Source organism: Neopsephotus bourkii, unplaced genomic scaffold (assembly GCF_033783945.1).
Source record: "Neopsephotus bourkii isolate Nb327-2 ecotype Australia unplaced genomic scaffold, CSIRO-AGI_Nbou_v1 NB_1825, whole genome shotgun sequence".
In the NCBI taxonomy this organism is placed as follows: domain Eukaryota; kingdom Metazoa; phylum Chordata; class Aves; order Psittaciformes; family Psittacidae; genus Neopsephotus; species Neopsephotus bourkii.
This window is the reverse complement of record NW_026902298.1, coordinates 9352850-9377536: the sequence shown is the minus strand read 5'-3', so window position 1 is coordinate 9377536 and position 24687 is coordinate 9352850. Positions and strand designations below refer to the sequence as shown.

Genomic DNA, 24687 nt, shown 5'->3' with positions numbered 1-24687 from the left:
GTGTTTATTGCCCAGCTTCTGAAGGATGAGAAAGTTCTGCCTGGGTTACACACAGGCTTTACTCCAACTGTAATGCTACCATGCAGTGTTATCCTAACAGGGTTTCTCCAGCCAGCACATTTTGGCAATCACTGTCTTTGCCATGAGACAGGAAAATTCAACCTCTTCGAGCAAATTAGCAAGCTAGCCCTCAGAAATATTGCTAGGGAGCTGGATGCACTTTCTGTGAGTTAGCTAGCAAGGCCCAGCCCCTTCTGCTGACGTCTTTCCTCTCTATCACACATCAGACTTTTCCCAGTGGAGCTGGAGAACAGGCTTCAATGAAAACTGCCTGTTTGCAGCTATATGGAGATTGCAGGCACCACACTCACTATTTCCTCTACCTGACCTGGAGCAGAAACTCCATCATTAGGATAGAAAGGTAGCCTTGTTGCCTAGCAAAGGTGGGGTGATTTATCTCTGTCTCTAGATTGGTCCCTTTTTCTTTGCTGCACAAGAGAATTGTTTTCAGACTTTCAAGGAGAATGAAGCCAGGATAGAAATCAAAGTGAATGTGAGAGAGCTGCTATCCCAGGGAGGAGAAGCAGTCACAGGGTTTGTGTGCTTTCTGTTCCTGTGCAGCCCAGGACAATGGTTTTATCTGCCCCAGTGATAGCCCTGGGGGCTACCTTAGGGACTGCAACTAGCATCCTTGCCCTCTGCGGTCTCACCTGCCTCTGCAAATGCAAGCAACCTGGGAAAGGACTCTCAGAAAAGGACCAAGAGGAGGACACGGAAAATACTAAGCCCAGTGTGCTTCAGCCAGTCCAGCAAGTAAGATACAGTCTCTGATTTACCTTTAAATGCAGAGGGTGGGGATGCAACTTTTCTGTTCGGCTTCTCAGCATGTGATTTCTGCTGCCTATTTATCTGCTTGCTGTGTTCAGGATGTGGCAGCATGTTAATGGGGGGAGTGAGGGGGTAGCCGAGATGGGCTCAGTGACCCACAGAATTACTGGAGCAGGAGACAGCTGCCACACTGCCAAAGAGAGAGCTGCCAACGGGAAAAATAGGGGAGGAGGACTGGAAATGCTGCTTAGATCACAAAGGAAATGCTTTTCTAAGGAGAGAAGACTGGACTTTACCATGTGCATGCAGCGTTGTAAAAAGGAGATGACTCCTGCTGGGATCTCCTGTAGCAGCTATTTCTCTAACTCTATCCACAGTATCTTATGGGTCCTGCAGGATAGTTCCCTGTCAACAGCTGGTTTCTTGTGAAAACCATCCCTCCTCCTCCCTCTGCCCCTCTGACTGAGGGGATTAATTATGTGTGAAGTTAAAATGAGGCATCGTAATGATAATAAAATGTGACAACCTGTAGTGCGATGACTGGACAACCTCATCACACTGTGAACTGCTTTTTCATTTACTATAAGAGCAATGTGGAGTATGGATGATATCCAGCATGCCTGTTTGGTCTTTGTTTCTTGTTAGAATCCAAAAGACCTGATTTGCCCCTGAGCTCAGTACAGCAGAGAGCAAGGGGAATTATAGGACCCTGCTAATACATTTATTAATGGGAAGTTCTTCAAAAGGAAATGTTTGACTGATTTCCTTTATTAATTATGGTATTTAGCATGAGCTGTTGCACTGGTCAGTCTCTGAAAGTACTACCTGTTGCTCTTGATGTTTGTACGTGCCTACATCCTTTTCACTTTCATCTAGCCATTCAAGCAAATGTTAGCCACTTCCAAAGACCAGTGACCCATTGTGTAACGGTCTTTGTTTGCCTTCTAATTAACTAAGCTGCCTGTTATTTTTGTGTTCTTAAAGAGTGTAGCAGGAGTCCTAATTGAACTCTGTAATGTTTGTAATCACATATTCAGCTCTCTTTGGCTACCCCTCTCAGGCTCTTACTAGAAAAGAGCCCTGGCATCCTCCTGTTTCTGTTGCAGCTTGCTCAGAGAAAAGATGACCAGATCTACTAATTGCACTGTAAGATCTGGTGCAGATACACAGAATCATGTTACCAGAGCTTCTGGTTGCTTGGGGGAGGGAGGATTGCTCCACTGACCATGGATGAACATTGGCACTGAGCTTAGGACTTCTCAAGGGGTTGCTGCTAATTCAGAGCATTCATCCATGAGCACAGTGAATACATCCAAGAACCTGTTTCTATTTTCCTAGGATGAATTTCACCTGCTATTGTGTCTGATAGTTTTGTCATGTCCTTTTCTTCTCTTTTCTGACCCATACAGGGGATTTGCCAAGTCTCGTATATAAAGATGTACAGTAATGCTGAGATTTTCCAAGTTTACTGTTAAAATGAATGAGAAATGTGGAACTCGGACAGCCATATCACTTAGCATAGCATTTTATCTAGCTGTTGTCTGGAACAACATTAACCACAGATAACTTTACCATCAGTCTCTTTCTACAAGAGATCTTTTGTCATTGCAATCTTCTAGCTCAGAAACCACCTAAATCATTACCTTAACTCCATGACCCTTGGACTGGTCATTTTCCTTTTATACAACCTTTTGGATTGTATCTTGGCAAAATGTTAATCCATCCTGGAGTTTGTCCTGCAGGGTGTCATCCTGCTTGCATGTCTGAAATAAGCACTAAGTCACTGTAAAGTTCAACCAAGCTTTCATACCCAGCAGCTACCAGCTTATGGTCCTCACAACTTTTCTGCACTCATCATGTTTCTCCATAACTTAATCCAGTACTTGACCAATAGGGGTCGAATTATTCAACCTGGCCTCAATGTATCACTGTTACCTGAGTGATTGTACTCTTTTAACGCTGTAGGTTTTCTAATTACAAGTATTATTTCTAATAATGTTGCTGGGTTTGATTTTAGGCTTTTTCCTTTTAAAGAAATCTGGCCAAATTCTAGCAGCCGAATGAACATTCTGTCACAGAAAGTGCAAAATGTTCTTAGTTTGCATATTCAGTATGTTTAAACATCATTTTTTTTTCCAGCTAAATAGTTTTCTTGCCAGGAACATGCATCCCCCTGTGTTGTCAGTGATTCAGAATCAGTCTATACCTTGATGGCGTTAATCTCAGATTGAGTTCTGAGCTTGTGAAGTTTTATCATCTCTGTCTATGTTTATAAATTGTTCTGTTGGGACTACTTCCCTTCTGCATTAATATACTGTATGTCCTAGCCAGTGCTTGACATAATTATTGAAGCCTGTCAGGGCCACTGATTCTGATAAACAGGGTTGACAAAAGAGAGACGAAGCAAGACTGCATTTTATTCACTTGGCATGTCTCCCATGACAGCAATGCTTGTATTTGCTATAGACAGAGGCTCCCCAGGGACATGTCCTGCATATGTGAGGAGGAAAAGCTCAAACACAAAGATATACCTACAGAACCATTAAAACTGCTGGAAATATGCAAAGTCTCAGCAAAATGTGCAGCTGAGGATTCCTAAACACATCCAGCAATGGCAATAATTTGGTGCATTGCTTGAGGGACACTGGACAGGGACCCTGAAGGGTCATTTGCAGCCTTCTTGCTACTTTTGGTTCCTTTGCTTTCATGCATTTTATGCAGAACTATCTGAACTCTTCTTCTCATCTCTTTCTTTTAAGATACTGCTGCTGATTTGGAACTTCCATAGGGCATTGCTATGTAACTGGATTAGCAGACAGCACTTGGGAACAGAGCTGGCAGCAAAAATAATAAACAGAGGCAGATGCAATTGGAAGAGGGGGTGGGTTAGTCCCACTGTGCTTGCATATGTCTCTCATCTCTAATTCTGCAGAGCAGACAGACAAGAGGAATACTGAGACCCAGTGGAGCTCTTACTTGCTGTGTGCTGATGGATTTCCTGACTAAATGTCTGGCTTTTAGCAAGTGGAAGAAAAGATTGTACTGACAACACCTCACATTTGTATGGTGTTTCTTCATCCCAAAGGATCCCAAAGTGCCAGGCATAATGCTGAGGTGTGATGGTCAGTGATTCGTCAGTGATTGGCAGGACAGCAGCCCTATACAGCAGCTTCAGGAGAGAAAGAACAGTGGATGCTGAGCACCATGGCAGGCACTATATGTTAGAAGTAATGCCTTTGCAGAGCAAAAGTGACCTGTTTTTTCATGCTAGCATCTAGTGGTTCCTAACCTATTTTGCTTGGTTGGTCTGCTTTAATTGCAGAAGAATGGAGAACTGCATTTAAGGTTTGGATGAGTAACTTCCAGTTGCCTAAGTATTTTATGACTGATGTGGCTCACATGTCTAAAAGAGGGATCTCACTCACAGACCTGCACCATGTGATTTACACAACATCTAAACTCAGCTGAATGCTAGGTGGGGACTGCACACAGTGACGTCTTTCACTCTCATCCCACTTCTCTTTCAGAGCCCTTCAAATTAAACAAGACAAAACGCTGTGTTACACAGCGGACTTCTTAAACACTGATGCACCTTGAGAACATGGAGTCAGTGACCTAAATAGCTCTTTACCACTGCCAAGTGCATGTAACCATGGTGCTATGAGCTCCATAAGCAGAGCATGACTAAAGAGCTAAAATCCAAGACAGCTCCCTTTCTTCAGCTCTGTTTCTTGAGGGATAGGTGTGCTCCCTCAGGACATGTGAACTGGGACCACAGCATCCCGTCACAGGCAAGTGCTTGAGGGCATCATTTATATTCATTATTAATAGGAAACAATGACATTAATGAAAAACTTTAATTACAATTGCAAACATTTTCTGGCTCACCCTCAATCTAAATTTAACACAGAATGGGTTGGCAGGCGGCAGGGTTGGAGGCGATCCCACTGCACAATAATCCAGCAAAATGGCAGGTTTACTTCTGCTTTTTGTCTTTTGTGTTTTGGAAACATTATTAAAATCTGGTGCAAGGGTCATTTGCTTTTGTTCTTTCACAGAGATGAATCCAAATATAAACGAATAAGGAATGATTTCAGTAGTCAGCAGACAGGATCCTTTCTTGGGACATAATGAAAGAGGAACTGCTATATTCCACTAATGTATTTTTCATTGTTTTGGGAGAACAGCCATGCCTTTGTGACAGATTTTGCTTGGGCTGCCTGGGCATGCCACTGCCTGTCAGTTTCTTCCTCTCATTCCATGTTCACAATTCAGCAGGGAATTGAAATGTTAGGAACAAAGTGGAATCCAAATGGAGTCATAAAGGGGAAATGTGTGCCTCTGGGTCAGGCAGAGCTCTGGTCTACAGAGCCAAGAGATAGTCCCAAGAGGCTGAATCGGAAACAAATACCATACATCCATATAGCAAAATTAACTTCATGGCTGGTTTCTCTTCTAAGAGAAAACACAGACTTAGGAGAGAAGGATTTACTGGTACAGGAACAGAGGAATAATCAAACATTAAGAACATACCTTTTTCCTATTGCAACCAAACATCTGTAGAGGGGTAATACTGGCAAGACATACACCAGGTAGAAGTGTACTGGCTTCGTCAAGAAAATCTCTGGGCATACAGACAATGGTTTGTGTAGAAGGAGACAATGATGGTAAGAATGACCAGAGGCATGGCCTTTTCTTCCTTTTTCTTAGCTTGTTTAGCACTCAGGGAATCAGAAGAATTAGTGTAATCAGCACAAAGTAATAAACAAGGTTTTAATTTTCAGTTCAACGTTAAGAAAACGGCAGAGCCAGTCCAGCCTAGAGCACTCCTGAAGTTTCCCAACATTTATGGCCCCAAGCCCATAGTAACTTCACCTGAAATTGTTAACTACACGCAGTACTCCCTGAAGACAACAGAAGAACCAGCTACTGGAAAACACACTGGTTTGGATGAGAACAGGATGAAGATCCAAGTCAATGAAGAGCTGTTTGTTCTCCCTCAAAACGGTAGGAGCATTTGGTCTTCATGCTAACAGTTGCTTTTCTGAGTGTAGATCCATAACGCTTCTGAGCATAATGTGATTGTAGTTAGAGAAATAAATGGGAAAATGAAGACATGGGTGTTTTTTGCTTTCTTATAATGAACATAGTGATTTCTGTCTTCAATGCATGTGTTTAGTACTAGTCATGTAGATCATGACAATCTGTTAACAAAGCTGTAGTTGTGTCTGATTCTAAATTGGTTTTACTTAAACATCTTTTGTTCACTGGAAGCAGACATTTTGTACAAACGCATGTTTTAGTGTACTTTTACTGAGACCATTTGCCAGAATATGGGTGAGGTATCTGGCCAAAACTAGGCAGAGTAGCTCCTCCAGGATAAATGCCAACTGTCCCTATCAAGGACATTGGCAGAAGGGTTTTAAGCTTCTACTTTATTTTTTCTGCTGTTTTTTTTCCCCACTGGTTTGGTGAGATACCCTTGGCTTTAATGTGCACTGAAACCAAAGGCTGACACCTCAGACTCTTTTGCCAAAGAGAATTCCTGTTTCCAGCCATTCCAAAGGGTAACATGCCAAAGCCTTGAACATAAGATTCCTGGAGCCTTAGAGAAAATGCAGTGTTAATTATATACTTCTGGCAGCATGTCTGGGTTGCTTCCATACTGATCTTTACATCCACAACTGTCTTTTAACAGAATAGCTGACTCTTATGGTTACCGCATTAATACAATCTTCCTGATGATTTGCCAGAGACGCGGTGCCATCTGCCATGGCTTTATAAAAGAGTTTAGGGGTTTGGAATTGTTTGAGGTTATATTTCTGTCCTTCTGGGAGGATGATTCCTACATTCTCCCCTCCACCCTGACACTTGTGAGTATGGAAAAGTACGAACCATGGGAAGCAGCTGCATTGGAGGGAGAGGCTGTCTCAGCCACATCCTTAGGTGTCAGGGAGAAGATTATAGGGTGGAGAGGCTGAAGGAGGATGGGTGCATGTGGGCTAAAGCTTTATGTAAGTGTGTTGGTGTAAGAGCCTCTCTGCACTGCTAATGACATAAGCAAGTTTGCTTCCTGCTGCGCCTGATTTCGTAGCTCAAGGGTTTGCTGAAATAAAGCAAGAATTGTTGCGTTCTTATTTTGGTGTCACATTGAGCTGATCTGGGCTGGGGCTGGCTGAGATTTTTAGGAGGAAATGTGCTAGTCCCACTATTATTTTCTGTGTGAATCAGAACTGACCTTGCAGATAACAGCTTTTGATGACAAAAAAGCTGCGGCTTCCCTTTTAGTCTTGCCATTTGATTCGTTTCAATATAAAATATGTACTCGACTTCAGAATCATACACGGAGCAATGGCCTCAGCTTCCCAAGCTCATTAACTTCCACCTGGTCGAGACTTATGGGAATAGATGTCTTCAACATGACAAAGGCTATATTGTTAAAGTGAAAAATAAAAAGATTTAGAGAGATCTGAACTAAAGCACGGCAACTAAAAAGCAGGTTCATGTTCTCATTCCAAGGAACACAATATTCAATTCCCCAGTGCAAGTTAAAACCAATATAAACCAATATAACAAGTAATGGGTGTAGTTTTGACACCTTGGCTTAGGCACAAGGTAAAAGAGCAAGTGTGTGAACCAACCATCTTAGAGCACAAAGTGGTGGAGAGCAGAAGGCTTGTCCAAGTGAGCTGAAAGGGTGAGAAAACAGTGCAAAAAGTAGGTATGATGGAGGAAGAAGGAACAGAAATGACATTCCTGCACACAAGGATCAGGGATAGTAAGACACTTAGAAAAGGCAAGTCAAGACAGGGTGGATTTGTGCTCCTTGGAAGGTAAAGACCTGCTTGCTAAAGGGGTTATTTCAGTTGCAGGTGTTGTAAAGGACGTGTGTGTCACGGAGCACTTGAACCCCGAGAGGGCAGCCGGCTGTAACCAGGCCCCCGAGCTGCGCTACTCCCTGGTGTATGATCAAGAAAGAGCTGAGCTGCGTGTGGCCCTTCTGGAAGGTAAGGGGCAGAGGTCTTCCACCGGTCATTCTCCAGCTGGAGGGTACAAGACACCTTGTACCATTGATTTTATAGAGAGTTCCCCTCCTACCTTAAAACCAGTAAGTGTCCCCAGGACCACTGGCTATCTCACTGGTTCTGTTGTTGCAGAATAGAAATACCTGCGGATGGCAGTGAGCATGGAAACATAGAATAGCTTGGGTTGGAAGAGACCTTCAAAGGTCATCCAGTCCAACCCTGTTGCAATGAGCAGGGACATCTTCAACTAGATCAGGTTGCCCAGAACTACATCCAGCCTGGAGTTGAATATCTCCAGGGATGGAGAACAATTGTTTGCACAGCTCAGAAGCAGAAGTCAGGCACCAAGATGGGCCTCTCCTTTCTCAGGGTACAAAGCAACCTCTTCTATTTTTTTCTTTTGGGGCAATGGGAACGGGGTTGCAATCTCCTTCCTCTCTATAACTTGCATTCTTCAGTTGACCCACTCCTTACTGCCTCTTCCTCCAGTCAAGGTCTGAGCTGGAGATACCAAACTTATCTTGTAGTCCACTGAGGAAGGTCCCTCTGCTGCGCCTGGCCAGGCAGCCAGGCTCTGTGTCACTCTCTGAAGTGGGAACTGACAACTGTAACAGCTTCACTGCTCAGGGTTGGAGCATTATCAGTTCCTCTGGGAAAGCAAAATAAGCTGAGTGAATAATTCATGCACTGTGCAGATCTCTGTGGAAACCTCATCAAATCACACCCTCTGAGCCGAGAATCGAAAGGGTGCTAAACAGCAGCCACTGCTGTGGGTTGGCTGCCAGCAGCAAGCCCTCAGCTCCCTTCCAGGGAGGACATCACAACTACTGACTGCCACCATGGTTCTCCTGCATGTGTGGAGCAGGAGAACTTGCATCTCCTCTTCCTCTTCATCCCTTAGTGCCCCTTGTCACCCAGCAGGATCCAGTTCTGCTTCCCAAGAAACCAGTAGACCCCCACAGACTATGGGACGTGGGCGCTCATGGGGAGCTGTCCATTCTCACTCCAGGCTTTTCAGCATAAAATGGGTATAAAACTAGAGATAAACGTCTCTTGACAAAGATCTCTGGGGCTGTGGAATGGTTTCTGAAGGATTCATTTACCAGAGGTTGTACAAGCAAACTATAACAACCCTTAGATGTATCCCCCACTGGCCTGCAGGGTTGGATGTGTGCCACGAGGGAGGTGTCTCTTGTCTCTGATGTCTGTGACTGACCATAATGCATTTGAAGCCTTCGTAAGAGGCTTTCTTTGTGTAAAAGTAGGTAAGAGCTGCCAGTCCCTGTGCCTTGCTGAGGCTCAGCTCATTGCTGCTCTGCATCTTTCAACAGAGCATGTTTCCTTGAACTTAGCTGTTATCCTCCCAGATGCTAACAGCATCCTTTTGTAGCAGCAGAAGGACAAGGACATTGTGCTGCATGAGCAAAACACCACAGCATGGGCTCACGGCTTAGTCTGCCCTGTACAAGAGAACAAGGGTCAATGTCTATGAAGCTGTTTTATTTTATGGCTCTCATAAAGTGAGCAGTTTAGTCACAGATATTTCAGGGCTGTCTGTTGTGAGAGGTCCTTAAAATTCATCATTCTCTCTCAGCTATGCATGGCAGAATGAGTGGAGACCAAGATGCTGGCTGCCACTGCTACATACTGGGCACGCTGGTGAGCAAGTCTGGCACTGCTGAAGCCCAAACAGAGCTGAAGAAGAAGGTGCTTCACACCCTCTGGGAGGAGGTCCTGCGATTCCCATTAACAGAGGAGGAGATGTCGGAGGGGACATTGACTCTCACCCTGAGAAACTGCGACAAGTTCTCCAGACACAGCATTGTGGGGGAACTCAAACTGAGCCTTGCTAGCATGGAGGAGTCCTTTGGGACAGCCCAATGGGAAAGGCTAAAGATCCCAGAGAAGGTAAGGACCCAGGGACTCTAATGATTAACTGTTTGGGCAAGAGAAGCCCTCTTCCATGTCAGTGGGTGGCTGTATTTGTTTGGAGCAAGGTTTAGAGGGGTGATGTGTGACTGCAGAGATCACTCTGCACTGCTCTGTGTTGGTCTCTAGTTAAAACCATTCCAGAAAGCAACCAAAGGCCCATCAACCAGCCCTTCCATCTACAGCTTCTGGCAGTTGTGTCAGAACTCCCTCACCTCCTCCTTCAATTACATGGCCCTTGACATTGGTATCTCTAATTCAAAGCCTGTGTCTAGAAGTTATGTGGGCTTCTGTGATTTAGTGATGCAGGACCATAGTAGCAAGAGCTGGAACACCAGAATGAGTGCTTACAGAGCAGGACGGAGGGACTCTGCAGAGCTGGATGTGGGTAAGGCATATAGGGACACCCCAGGGAGCCTTAAGCTAGGAATGAAGTACATCGTTGGGACCAAAATGCTGGCCTGAAGACAACTTATCCTTCTGGAATCAATCCAGTGCTATATGTTCTCGTAGATGTCAAAACATCACTCATTGCATTGTGTTGGTCTTAAACATTAAACCCTCCTTTTCCTTCCTTGTCCATACCTTCCAGCTGCACAGGCAGGGAAAAGGGAGAGAAGATTTTAGAGCGAGGTGTCCCTGCCCATGGCAGGGGGGTTGGAACTCGATGATCTTAAGGTCCTTTCCAACCCTAACTATTCTATGATTCTATTCTATGATTCTAAGATTCCAACAGTACTTGAAGTAGGTACAGGGGATGCTTCACATGCACTAACTTCTTGCACGTCTCCTCAGGAGCCTTTTCCTTGCCATGAGCCAGGTTCTTCTTTTAGCAGCAGCAATACACTTAACAACATGGCAGCAGGATTCTGCTATTGTTGCTACTAGTACATTGCTACAAGTGGGTACCTCTTGTACTCTGGTATATGGGGAGAGCAATGCAAAACAACAGCATCCTTGTCGCTACTCATGCCGAAATAAATGATTGCCTCTCACCATCGGGGGTGAGGGCTCCCCGCTGGGATGGCCACAGGCACCGAGTACAGAGTTAGAATGTCTGATTTCCTATAATGCTCATTTACCTGATCACCACTTGAATGCTAATAGTGCTGGCCTTTAAAAATCCTCTGGCAGAGAGAGAGGCAGAAGAAACAAATGGGAGGTTTAATAAGCTTCAAGAACCAGGCTAAATAGCTGCATATTAATAATGAGCAGCCTAACATCTGTAAATTGAACTCAGTTCCCAATCCGCTGCTGCAAAATGAGGTGTCCGAAAGAAATTATTCCAATGATTTAAATCCCTAACCTGAGATAGATGGAGCCTCCCCCTCATGTACTGCAGTCTCTGCTTTGTAAGCAATACCCAGGGAGCAGCCTGTGCACAGCAATGGTCAGTTGTCACTCAAGGGTACCCGATGCAGTCCTGACACGCTGGGTCAGGCTATTCTGCCTTGGTCCAGCTCCACAACTCTGCACAGAAACAGGGCAGCATTCATTTCTTCTCCAGGCTGACAGCACAAGGTTAACACTCACAGCATTGCTGAGCAGTGCCCCAGTTTGAGCTGAGGATGTGCAGTGAAAGCTGAATTTGCGTCATCTGGGACCTGAGAGAGCCAACCATTGCACAGAGAGCTTATATACAGATCCTGAATCATTCATTGAGGACCAGAGCGGGAGGGAGTGAGGAGGAGCTGATAAAAAAGAGGAGCTATTTTTGACAGCATCCATCCAGGAACAAAGTTTCTGAGCTTTAAACAAAGTCTGACATTTCCTTGAGATGCCATGAGAGGCAGGAATCTCATCCCTGCCTTCCCAGTGATTCTCCCACACACAAGGGAAGGAGCTCAGAGGGGAGCTTGCAGCTAACCAGGTACAGCAATTCGTATTCAGGAATTCAGTGAGTTCTGTGAGCAATGCAAACACAGATCCTGCAGGCTGATATCCTTATCTTGTCTTCCTTCCCTCCCGCTGCCTTGCTAATGACAGTGATGATAGCGGCTCCTCGCATAACACCTTCCCTTTTGTGATGCACACCTAATTCATTGATAACTCCCTGATGCTTTTTGTCCTATTGTGCAGAAAGGAAGACTGAAAGGCTCTGGTGGTTGTGTGAATTGTAGCACAAAAGGCAGGTTATGGATTTAATAGGAAAAAGAAAAATACAGAAAATAAATCCCAGAAGGAGTGGGAAGGAAAAATACCTTTGTCTTGGCCTCTTCACACAAAACTCCAGCAGACACCAACCACTGTAGGGTTTGTGTTACTGTGGATACAGACTGGTCAAAAACTGGATCAAGAATATTAGGAGCTTGCAAGCCATAAGCACAAGGTGTGGTATGTGTGTACAATGTGTGTTTGTGTGTACGTGCACGAGTGTGTGTGCACGTTTACAGAGCCCTGCCAACCCCTATCTCCAATCTCCACCTTATCTATGTGTGCCTGGAGCTACAGGAACCATATTCTAGCCAAGAGCTATAGTGAGACCTGGTGAGATGTAGAGGGAGTAAATAAACAAAAGCAGCTTATGACCTGGTTTAACTATGGTTTTGTACTGAAGTGGTATTTGTATTTGTCCACCCATGTACAGACACCCATTCTTTCATAGTGAATACACATCTATTTGAATCTGCCTCTGTTCTGGTTCTGCGTTGTGGGGTTTTTTAGCATCTACTTAGATGTAAGGCAGGATTTCTGCGAGTGAAATGCACACGAGCCCTTTGTTTCTACCTGAGCGCTTGAGAAGGAGATTTACTGGGGCTGATTTAGGATTGGATTTCAGGCTTCCTTGCTAATGGCCTCCCCCCTGATTTGTGCATGTCAAACCAGTCATCCAAACCCGACAGCGATGACAACCGTGTTTGCTGGAGAGTCAATCAGCTCCTGGGGAGCACACAGGGGCCTGCCCCTGCCTGTTGGGAGTAACCGGGTGAAAACTCAATCTGAAATATTTATGGCTCACTTAGAAGCATAGCGCAGAGTACAGAAATGGCCTGGAGAAGGGCTGCCCATCCTAAAGCGCGTAGATCATGCTAAGGAGTCCAAAGGGAGTCTATTGAATTGACATCGGCTTTCTGGGACTCTTCTGGGTCATTAACCTCACACTAAAGCAGATTTCTTTCACAAGATCCTATTCACTGACAGAATTAACTGCTCCCCTTTTGCTCCTTGCCACAGGCTGGCAGCTCTGCATGTACCAGCATGGGCTTTCCTGGCTTCCTTTGCTTCCCAGCCAGCTCCCGGGGAGGAAATGGCACTGTTCTCCCAGGGAAGAGTGATGGGTGATGTGGTCCCTCTGCTTCCCCCTCCGGGGGCTGTTTGCCCAAGGCAAGGGGGAAGGAAAGGTCAGGAGGCTAAGAGGCCAATCACTAATGGGAAGAAAGGAATAAAAGAGAAGAAAAGGTAAGAAAACCAAAAGTGTGCCCTGCTGAATCGAGGACTGATGGTTCCAAGCCTTTGTCCTGGAGGAAATGCTGCAAGGCAGCAGGGAGAGATGCCCTCAAGCTGGAGGGAAGACTGTTGGGAAGGAAGAGTAAATAAATCACTGTGTGGAGCTCATGGAGGATTTCAGGATGGGTGGGCTTTTTACTATAGCAAGTGAGGGTGTCAGAGAAGATTCAGCTCCAGCTCCAGGGTCTGGCTGTGGCACAGCCCCGGGTATTTCCTACTCTTTCCTAGGGAGACCTACACTCCTGCTAAGCAGTGTAGACCATGGACCATGTGAGGTCAGGGCCTTCTGAGAAAAAGAATCATAGAATCATAGAATGGTTTGGATTAGAAAGGACCTTAAATCTCATTCAGTTCCAAATCCCTGCCATGGGCAGGGACACCTTCCACTAGAGCAGGTTGCTCCAAGCCCCTGTGTCCAACCTGGCCTTGAACACTGCCAGGGATGGGGCAGCACAGCTTCTCTGGACAGCAAGCTTCTCATGTCTAACCACCCCCATAGTAAGGATATTTTCCTAGTATCTAATATAAATACACAGAAGCAGCTGAAATGGAGAGTGGATGATGAAAAGCAGTAACGGAAGTAGGGGACGTAAATAAAGAGCAGCTAGATAACCTCAAAAAATGAGTATCTGACTACTTGCATGTAGTTCAGCCCCAAATCCTCTTCTTCTAACTAAGTATTCCACTAAAAGTAGACATAAGGAAGCAGTTACTTTCCAATGACAAAAGAAAGCATAACTCAAAAGAAAGCAATAACTTAAGTGTGGAGGACAGACATCTTTGTCAAGTTTATTCTCATCCAATGTAACTGGAAAGATATTCCCTGTACAAAGACAGGGAGGAAACTTGGCCAGTTCATCACCTCATATTATTTAGCAGAGAGAAAGTTGGGGCTGTTCAGGCTGGAGAAGAGAAGGCTGCGTGGAGACGTCATAGCAGCCTTCCAGTATCTGAAGGGGGCCTATAGGGATGCTGGGAAGGGACTCTTCATTAGGGACTGTAGTGATAGGACAAGGGGGAACGGGTTCAAACTTAAACAGGGGAAGTTTAGATTGGATATAAGGAAGAAGTTCTTTATTGTGAGGGTGGTGAGGCACTGGAATGGGTTGCCCAGGGAAGTTGTGAATGCTCCATCCCTGGCAGTGTTTAAGGCCAGGTTGGGCAGAGCCTTGGGTGCCATGGTGTCCCTGCGCATGGCAGGGGGTTGGAACTGGATGATCTTAAGGTCCCTTCCAAACCTAACTATGTTATGATTCTATGATTCCTAAATAGTACTCTAGTATTCCATGTTATGGCCATGATTGTATATAAAATGAACACTTCCTGCATCTCCGTTTCCAGGAGCCATCTACGGGCCATGGGGAGGTCCTGCTCTCCATCAGCTACCTGCCAGCAGCGAACCGCCTGCTGGTGGTGATCATCAAGGCTAAAAACCTCCATTCCAAGCAGCTGAAAGATCTACTTGGCAATGGTGAGTAGAGTAGCAAGAAAACAGAGACTGCTGTTTCTGCTGTTATGTAAATCTAGAAGGAATGTGGGAAGTGTGGTTGTTTGGCAGAAAAAAAAGTAAATGTTTGTCTTAGAAAGCCAAATAGATTTGAATAATTGCTAAAATGTGAAAACCAAAACCAAGATCAATGTTTCTCATGTTCTCTCTCAGTCACCAGTTAGAATTCTCTTGCATTCATTTTGTCACATGCTCATTGACGTGGTTCCTTTTTCCACTCCCTGTACAGATGTTTCTGTCAAGGTGACACTGAGGCATCAGTCCTTGAAGCTGAAGAAGAAGCAGACCAAACGTGCAAAGCACAAGATCAACCCTGTGTGGAACGAGATGATCATGTTCGAGGTGCCTCAAGAGCTCCTGCGTGCCTCCAGCGTGGAGCTGGAAATGCTGAGCCAGGTTGGTGCTGGGCAGAGCCACGTGCTTGGCAAGTGCAGCCTGGGCTTACATGTCACGGGCACGGAGAGGAGCCACTGGGAAGAAATGCTGAGGAACCCCAGGAGACAGATCGCCATGTGGCACCAGCTCCACATGTAGGCTCCTTGTGGTTCCTGCCTCTGAGCCTGGGTGAATAAGCTGCATTTCACCTTCCACCTTCCCCTCCACAAAGCTGACCAGCACAGCATCCTTCTTATACCCCCTTATATGATTTTCCTGCCTCATCCTAACCTGGGAAACTTCCTGGAAAATGTATTTAAAGGACAATGTCTCATCTGCTCAAGTGGTTCTCTCAAACAAGGGGTTTGGCTGCCTGGATGATTTGAATTAATTCACACTGTCATCTGTGTGAGGTCCTTGTTTCTACTGAGGAGCAAAGGTATCATGGAAAGGTGAGATCCTCCTTGGCATCTGGCTCTGTCAGTCAAGTCTTTGATGAGTGCTGGCTCCATAATCATAAATATGTGGCAGATGTTTTACCAGTCATTGTTTTCCATAATACTTTATAAGACTGTGAGAAATGCAGATCACAGAAGTGACTTTCACTGCAGACATAAAGTATCAGTATGAAAAAGAGTGAAGCCGATGTGTAATAAATGAGTATCTAGAATCAAGAGAGAAAACAGAGGAAGAAGAGGGTGAGACAGTCAACACTATCATCCTATGTAGCCTTTGAAGCAAACACTGCCAAACGAGAAGTCAAATACCTTCATGTACTTTTGTTACCTGGAGTGTTTGATATTTAGGATTCATGAAAACCCCTGAAAATGTGAATGTTTCAGGATCCTTCAGCACAATACCTACATCTTCTATCTTTCCACACTGTCATCCAGGAAGACCCTATACACGGACAAGAAGTTACCTCCAAAAACCTGGACCAAATCTTTCTGCTGACTGCCATATTTTCTGTTTGGGTTTTTTTCTGAGCTAGGAAGTTTCAAATACTTTTATTCCAGGCAACATTTAAGACTGGGCAAGAGAAATGAGATCATTTCATACCTTAGCAACTGATTGATGGTTTTGGTTTGACAGTTAACTACAGCACCCGAATCCTCATACCAGCCTTACTCGAAACCAACCCTTAAGAACTGCCATGTATTTCATCACTTCCAGACAAAAGGAATTCACTGACCAGACAGACTCCCCAGGGCTTGTTTTTTTTGTGTGTGCACTTTCAAGACTTGATGTAGATCAAATGTTACTGTTTACTGTCCTTTTGTGTCTCAATGGGCTGAAAGCCTGGCGTTGGCAGTGATGATGTTGTGACCCCATAAGCACACTGCTTGTCCTATCACTTCATTTAAAGGAGTAGACAACAGCTTTAAAGGACTTCAACTGGGACAAGGCACTCAACAGTCTGAAAACAGAACCATGTAGTTTGTAGCACTGAAAAACTCAGAGAACTTCATATTTGCAGGGTCAGCTTGATCCTCTGTTCAATTAGGAATATAAGCTAGGTTTTATCTAATATCCATCCCATTTTGATGGCTTAGTCAGACAAGTCTAGCAGATGCTGCCATCCTGTTGGCAAACACCAAAACCAGTGTTTGAAAACTGACTGAAGTGACAGCACAGTTACAAACAGGGCAATGAATCTCAGCTGGAAGCCAGACACTGAGTCGTGACTGGAGCTGGTAGTGGGGATGGCACTGCTTAGCATCTTCTTAAATGACCTGGACAATAGGGCAGAGCATGCCCTCAGCAAGTTTGCAGATGATGCAACACTGACAGTAGTGGCTGATACACCAGGCAGTTGTGCTGCCATTCAGAGGGATGTGGAGAGGCTGGAGAAATGGGTTGACAGGGTCTTCCTGAAGTTCAACAAGAAGTGTTAAGCACCTGCAGAAGAACAACCCCATGCACCAGTGCGGGTTTGGGGCTGACCATCTGGAAAGCAGCATCCTGTTGAACATGACCCAGCAATGTGCTCTTGCAGCGAAGAAGGTCAATAGTGTCTTGGTCTGTAATAGGAAAAGCATTGTGAGCAGGCCAAAGGGGTGATCCTCTCTACTCAGCTCTGGTGAGGGCACATCTGGAGTGCTGTGTCTATTTCAGAGCTCCCCAGTGCAAGAAAGATATGGACTTACTGGAAAGAGTGCAGCAAATGGCCATGAAGATGATTAAGGAACTGGAGCATCTTCTGCAAAAGGAGAGCCTGAGAGAGCTGTGTCTATTCAGCCTGGTCAAGAGAAACATCAGGGGGGAACTTAGCAATATGTATAAATACGTGATCTAGGGGAAGACTCTTCAGTGCTGTCCAGTAACAGGACAAGAGGCAAGGGCACAAATTGCAATAAAGGAAATTCCATTTGAACACATGATAAAAACAAAGAAAAATTATTCTGAGGATGGTAAAACACTGGAACAAGTTGTCAAGAGAGGTTGTTGTGAGTTTCCATCCTCGGAAACAAAACTTGATGGGATACAACACTGAACAACCAGATCTAGTTTACCCTGCTGGGTTTGGACAAGATGATCTCCAGAGGTGTTTTCCATCCTCAGTGATGCTGTGGTTCTGTGAAGAGACTGACAAGGTTGATGCACACTGAAAAGTCTGTTACCCTTTATAGGTAAAACTGCTCTTCCCTTTAAAGCTGGAGGTCATTTTATAGAGAGTGATAGAAACAGCTTTGATCAACCAACCAAACAGAAAAGCTAAGTATGCCAATGGACCTTAGAGCTAATGTTTCAATCTCTGATATTGCTCCACTGGCTGGAGGGGATTTAAACAAGAAACAACTGACTTTTTGTTTTGCTCTGTGGGGCTTTGTTTGTTAACTGAAAGCTATAGGATGCTGCAAACAAAGTAGACACAGGGTTTCAGGTTGATAGTGAATTCTTAACAGTTGCTCTGTTCATAGGTGCCTGTTGATACAGATTTGGAATTGTTATTTCCCTTGAAGTGCAAAAGTCATTGTAATGTTGGCCTACTCTACAAAGAGGCTCCTGGCAGCCCTATGATTCTCCCTTCTATTTAGGATAATGATAAGGATAATCCCCCAGTATGAACCTATTTGGTTGGCACCGGAAAGCCTAAAGGGCAAAATACTTGCCTTGCTGCCAAGAGATTTCTTTAGTTCTGCCTCCTGCTTATTTTAATGAACCTTTTATAACATCTTGGTGACTGATGGTAAACGGCATTATCTGCCCCTGGAGATTTTGGCACACCCTGTAATTAGACAGCAATCCTATGGCATTCTAAAGGCACAGCCCCTCACATAATCTCATAATGTCCCTTTTACGTGTCTACACACTGCTTAACTACAAATCTGTCTTAGGAGCAAAGTGGTGCCATCAGTGTTAACAAATGGTGTTGTTCCCTCACTTTGCTGCAATGGGATTTAAATAGGAAAAAAGGAAGAGGGAAAGTGCATGCATCTTTCCCAGATGGATCATTTCTGCTGTCTGGCATTTTATCCTGGAAGGAATGTTTCTCACATTCAGCTCAACCTGAACAAAGACTGATGGGTGCTTGTTTAATGAGGCAGCATTTGATGTGCTGGGGCTGGAAGTGGGAGCAGGGAAAGGCGCTGGTTTTCCTGGACAGGAGGAATGCTGCGTACGTGTGGTACTGGAAGGGCAGGGACCCTCAGATCAGGCCCTTTTGAACTCTGTTAATAGGAGGTGTTTGTCACCGCATTCCATTGCCTGCCATGGCCCTGCCTCATCCCTGTTTAGCAATGCCGTATGCCCCTAAGCCTCAGCACCCCAAGGGCTGGAGATGCTAAACTGGTCCAAGCAGACAAACTGCAGGGAGCTGTTGTGGTGGATGCCAACGTCATGAATACAAATGCAACGTGCTTGGAAATGCATCATGCCATCCTATCCAGCAGCTTCAGCAACACAAGCTGGTGAAGCATCACTCAAGTGCAGAAGGGACAGGGAACTGAGCCAGGCAACACTTTGGTTTTCAGCTCCTAAATACAGGAACATCACGAATGTCTTAAATCAAAGGATGCTGCTTATAAACTGCATCATAAGAGAAGCAGCAAAAAAAAAAAAACAAACCCACAGGCAATTAATGTTCTTTAGCTGTGTGACCAAAAATACGCATTAGAATCCCCGGTGGCTATTTGGTGGTTGCACTGATTATTCTTCATGTTGTTCTTCGCATTATTCTTCTTCCTGTTAATGGGTTATAGCAAAAACCCATTAACATGAAGAAGCTGTAAGCCAAGAGACTGCAGGGAAGAAGGAAACGAAAACAGAGGGTGGGGGGAAATCTACCTGGTCAGAATGAACAGTCCTTTCACCAGGGGACAGAGAGTTATGAATTTAAGGACAGGGATTCACAGTCCCTTGTCCAGTGACAAAACCCAAACAACACAACTACTGTAAAACAGAATGAGAAATGCAGCTCCCATATTGCATCCAGCATGCCCTGGGAGAGGTGGTCTCATGCTGAGGCCTCTGGACAGGACTGAGAGGCCAGAGGAGATAGTTGAGGCTAGTTACCTGGTTAAAATATAGATTATAACCATATGTTGCTTTGCCTTGACCTGCCCTCAGAGCTAGATCTTCCTAGAGAAGTGATTTAGTCTGATTTTAGGCAATTTGTGCTGCAGTAGACAAGATTTAATAGCACAATCATTGATAGTCATTAAAACATCTCTGGGATGCTTTAGACATCTCTGGGATGATTTAGACTCATTACTACCCTCACCCCTTCCCCAGCTGTAAGGGGGAGCAGTTGCAGCTGGTCTCCTGTGAGGGTAACACTATTTCAGTGCACAGTTTTCCCCTCACTTCATGTCCCAAATATCCTCGCATGGTGATAGGAACCATGTTTGCTTTGCAAAGAGGGAATACACCAAAATCAATGGAAAATTCCCTTTAACTGAGCTGGGAAAAGATTCAGGCTTAACTATTCTCCCAGGCACCACTGTGCTTTCAACACCTTGAGCAAAAGTACTTTGCATTTTGCTAGCATCTGCTGTCAGTATTATCTGGCAGTGGTGCCCAAAGACACCCGGCCTGGTTTTCTTCCAGAATGGAGGAGGTTGCAATTTGGGCTCTAGAAATACAGCCCGAGGATTTCCCACGTTTTCCTCATGTCTAAGATGAGTTGGGCATGGTGATGTTTAGGAAGAGTTGGGAGCTAATGTGGCTTGGACCACGCTCCCTGCACTCTTTTGAAGGTCAGTTTGAAGTTGGATTGAATTGAAGGGCAGAGCTTTGGCAGCATTTTTTATGTGTTTCTGGTTTTCACTAAGTCTCTAGTGTATTTGATTCCTTTGTTGAAAGAGAAGCATGACGAGTAAATACCAATACTTGACACCTTATATTGTTTGTTCTATCGGTAATAATCAAACTGCACAAGAACAGTAGCAAAGTGGAATAGTGTTTTGTAGCCTTCCAGCATGAGAAGGCTTTTCTGCTTACTTGGTCCTTTGGTGTCCGAGTGTGCTTATTGTACAGAGCCACATATTGTTTGTCAAGACTCTATATCGTTCACACAGTCCAAAGCACAAACCAGAGCATGAGGCTCAGCTGTTGCGTCCCGTGTTAGAGCACAACATGTAAATCACCGCAAGTAAATGATTTTGAACTGTTCCAACAGTGTGTCTGTGTTGTTTCCCCTTTGCTTGCAGCTCATGTCAGGGGTACAAAGGACAGGGATGAGTCAACAGAAGGTCCTCAGGATGGTGTCACTAAGGATGGGTGTTTGATGAGAAGGGGAGAAGTCGATTATGGAGTCCTACCATGGCCAAGCACAGGAAATCTATTGGCCTTTTCAGCAAGGTGGCAATTAAAGTGTTGGAAAGGCTTTCTGCCACTGTAAGGAGGTTAGGGAATAGAATCTGGGAATCAGGTTCCTCCCAGATATTGGCTCCATCTCTGAAACAAAACTAAGAAGTGAATTTGGATTCAGCCTTTTTGCCACTCAATACTTCAAGTAACTGCCTCAGTAAGGAGGAACACCTACTTAGCTGACCTAATACCATCACTGCAACAAGCTCATTCCTAACAAGACATAGAGATCAAAAACTGTACATAAAAGAGAAAGCAGATTTTGGGGGAAGGAGTGGGAAGCATTTACCTCACTGACAGTTTGGGGGCACCCTCTTACCCATCACAGTCTGCACTAAAGCACAAGGAGAAACAACAAAGCAAACCTGCCAGAGCCCTTTCAAATGGATGTCACCAGCCTGTCTGCTGCACAGTGAGGCTGATGCTACTGAAGCATTACCCATAGAGATGAGGGCAAAGGAGCTGTGGTTTTGCTGCACAGAGAGTGCATTTGCCAGGGACAAGCCTTCCCAAAGGGGGGATTAGCATGGGGTTACTCAGTAATTCCCAGCCCAGTGCATTGAGAAGCAGCAATAGCTGCCGCAGAACTATTCTTCTCTTAACGCTGCTGCTCATCATCACTTTGGAGTTATCAGAAGCTTTTTCTCCTCCCACAGTATTTAAAGGTTAAAATGGGACTGGCCCAGGAGAGTGGCACCCGATCTACTAGCTGCGTGCAGCCATTCCCAGTGCTGGCCATAGAGGTTTGCAGCCTGTTCCTCTGCTACACTGAATTTAGCACCTGCTGAACTTGGGATCATAGAATCACAGAATGGTTTGGGTTGGAAGGGACCTTAAAGCTCATCCAGTTCCAACCCCCTGCCATGGGCAGGGACACCTTCCACTAGAGCAGCTTGCTCCAAGCCCCTGTGTCCAACCTGGCCTTGAACACTGCCAGGGATGGGGCAGCCACAGCTTCTCTGGGCACCCTGTGCCAGCGCCTCAGCACCCTCACAGTAAAGAACTTCTTATAACCAACCTGAACTTCCCCTGTTCAAGCCTGAACCCACCACTCCTTGTCCTACCACTACAGTCCTGGATGATGAGTCCCTTTCCAGCATCCTTGTAGGCCTCCTTCAGATGTACTGAGAATAAACCCAGTGAGGAAGGGGCTCCAAGATGCCCCTGAGAAGACAGCTCAGACCTGAAGCCTACAAGCATCACGATGTGAGGCAGCTCTGCAAATCCCATCCCAGTGCCACACAAGGCTCCCCATCCCCATCCCATCCCCAGCACCTCCACGCTGCTTTCCCACCCCTCTGTGCCTCTGGAGGGACCATCAGTGTCCCCATAAGTGGGGCAGCTGCAGCAGCGCAGACAGCACACTTGTTTTCCCCCTTGGATCAAAACAACATCAAACGGGGCACTTCAGAGAGCTCAGAAGCCTAGCTGGCACATATGCTGTTCTGCAGGAGACTTTGATTATCCTGCAGATATTTTTAGAGCCCCTTGTAAATGAGCTGTGGCTCCATCCGTGCGGAACAGCTCTGCACGAAGCAGCCTCTGGTCCCCTGTGCCCACTGCTCTGTCACCACAGAGCCTGCCCCATCCCTCTGATTCAAACACCTTGGGGGTATCCACTTAAACCCACTCGTGTCACTGATGTGCCCAGCTGCCCATATTCCCCTCCTTCCTCAAGAGATGTAGATAGGGAAGACAGACCCAGGAAGCACTGCAAACTTCTCTGTTATGCCTGCAAGCATCACATGGCAAGTCTTGTTTGCAGGAAGAAACAACACATTGGGGTTATTTTGCTAAATCAAGTTGTAAATGCCAGCTGCTGATCAACAGCCATCTCCATGGACCATGTCCAGGACACCAGTGGAGCTGAGGAGGAGCATACCAGGCTTTAGTGCTATAACAACCATCACAGAGGAGTGTTTCAATTTCCTTTTCACTCCTATTAACATGACAGTCAGTGGCCCTAAACACAAAGGGCACCTTTAGCCCTACATCAGATTTACTTGTGCAAGCTTCCCTTCCCGACACCAGCTCATGCACTTTGCTTAAAGGCATCTTGCTTTAAGACCTTGGTTTGAAGTTATCATCAGGAAGCTGATCACTGCCAACCCAGCTGGTCAAGTGTCCACAGCACAAAACCACTTTAGCAATGCACTTCACACTCTGCCCTGACTTCTTACACATGGTTGAGCTGCTGAAAGTGAAGCATTGCCCTGCTTTGCGTGCTGCCAATTGACTAGCAAAGGCAAAACCCCCGAGATGAGGTTTCCACCAGCCTGAAGCCTGTGAAGTTGGAGCCCTGACAAGCACCAGGATTTTGCTTACTGCTCAGAAAGAAATGATTTTAAACCACTACAGTGAAAGCTGCCAGGTAATGGGAAGTTGTTTGTAATACTTGGCCTGCTTGATGACTTTGAGAAAGTCACTAAAAGCAAGTTTTTCTATTGGATCACTGATTTTGGGTTATTTCCACTTCTGAGTCTGGAAATAACCTCTCGCTTCCAGTCCCTTAGTTAAAACTGAGGGCATTCACTCTGAAATCAAAGCTTCTGCACAGTCCATCACCCATGGGATCTGATGCATCTATACACACACTTTCCCTTGGACCAGAGACATCTAAACCCAAACCCCTGTGAAAGCCAGAATTTCCACCGAGATTTCCTTTCATTTGGGAGCACCAGCAAGCTGCAAAGCATTAGCACCTTGCAACAGTGGGATACAGCTGGGCATCTGATCTATGGATGCTCAAGTGGGATACAGCTGGGTACCTAACCTATGGATGCTCAAGTCCAACACTGTGAGCATCCATATGGCAGTAGAACCTCAAAGGGGGAGCAAAACCCTTTTCATGCATTAAACATTTGCTATGGGGCTAAGCTGCTTGCCCACTTCATGTAACACTGACTTCCCCACTGGCACCCATCTATTCCCAGGTATCCATGCCCAGGATCAATTGGAAAACTGGGATCCCTCCTGACGCAGTTAAACTAAAGAGCCAGTCCTGTTTATGAGAGCTTTCACCTGTATGTACTGAAGCTCATCAGTACCATCAGCATCAACACTTACAGCACACAGTGCATATACAGGATCCATGCAGTCGGCTGCACTGCTTTGCTCCTGTATGTCCTAATTTTACCCCCAGACACATTTACAGCTGAGTGAGCAAATGAATGACCTGGAAGGTGTTTTTCCTGCCTATGTTCCTCTCTAGCTGTGGCTGACACCCTATAGTGGGGTTGGCCTGAACCTTTGCTATGTCCTCCCTGCCTGCACTGCCCTGCAAACCCAAAGTGAATCCAAAAGGAGCCAATGTTCTCAGCTTTGACAGTGTTTGGTCAGGAAACACAACTCACAGCCCAGTGCTAACCCATGGGTACTTCAGCTGAAGATGTTGCCTCTCACACCCATGCAGATTTAGGAGGTACAAGAACCTCCATGTCCAAAATGGCTCTTAGCTCCTTGAACTGTGTTAAATGTCGCACCTTTAGTTCATCCCTCGTGGACTCAGCCTCAACCACAACCTTAATGTCAAAGAATAAGAATACAAAGTTAAACTTGCCCTTTATTTTAAGGGCAGAAAAAGTCCAACTTCCCCAGGCTTTGGAGCACGTAGAGCTCAGGAGAAGAGTCTCCATCCTTCAAGTGTCAATGTGTGTTACAAGCACAGCCCACTACAGCAAACAATACCACCACTGCACCCAGCTAGAAAGGGAACTGCAAGGGCATCCATATCTATAACCATAACCCTTATCCTTATCCTCATCC

The 24687-nt window shown here is 45.4% G+C and overlaps 1 protein-coding gene across 2 annotated transcripts; it reads left to right on the top strand.

The window, feature by feature from the left end:
• The first annotated feature begins 253 nt into the window (after positions 1–253).
• On the top strand, positions 254–17001 carry SYT13 (synaptotagmin 13). 2 transcript variants are annotated; one of them, XM_061343305.1, is made up of 6 exons: positions 254–813; positions 5613–5835; positions 7695–7835; positions 9448–9761; positions 14571–14700; positions 14966–17001. In XM_061343305.1, exons 1-6 carry the CDS (start codon positions 631–633, stop codon positions 15268–15270), a joined length of 1296 nt encoding a protein of 431 aa, XP_061199289.1. In that variant the 5' UTR covers positions 254–630; the 3' UTR covers positions 15271–17001. The 2 variants fall into 2 exon arrangements, with proteins under 2 accessions (XP_061199289.1, XP_061199290.1); XM_061343306.1 differs by having other exon boundaries at positions 256–813; positions 7701–7835.
• Positions 17002–24687: the final 7686 nt, after the last annotated feature.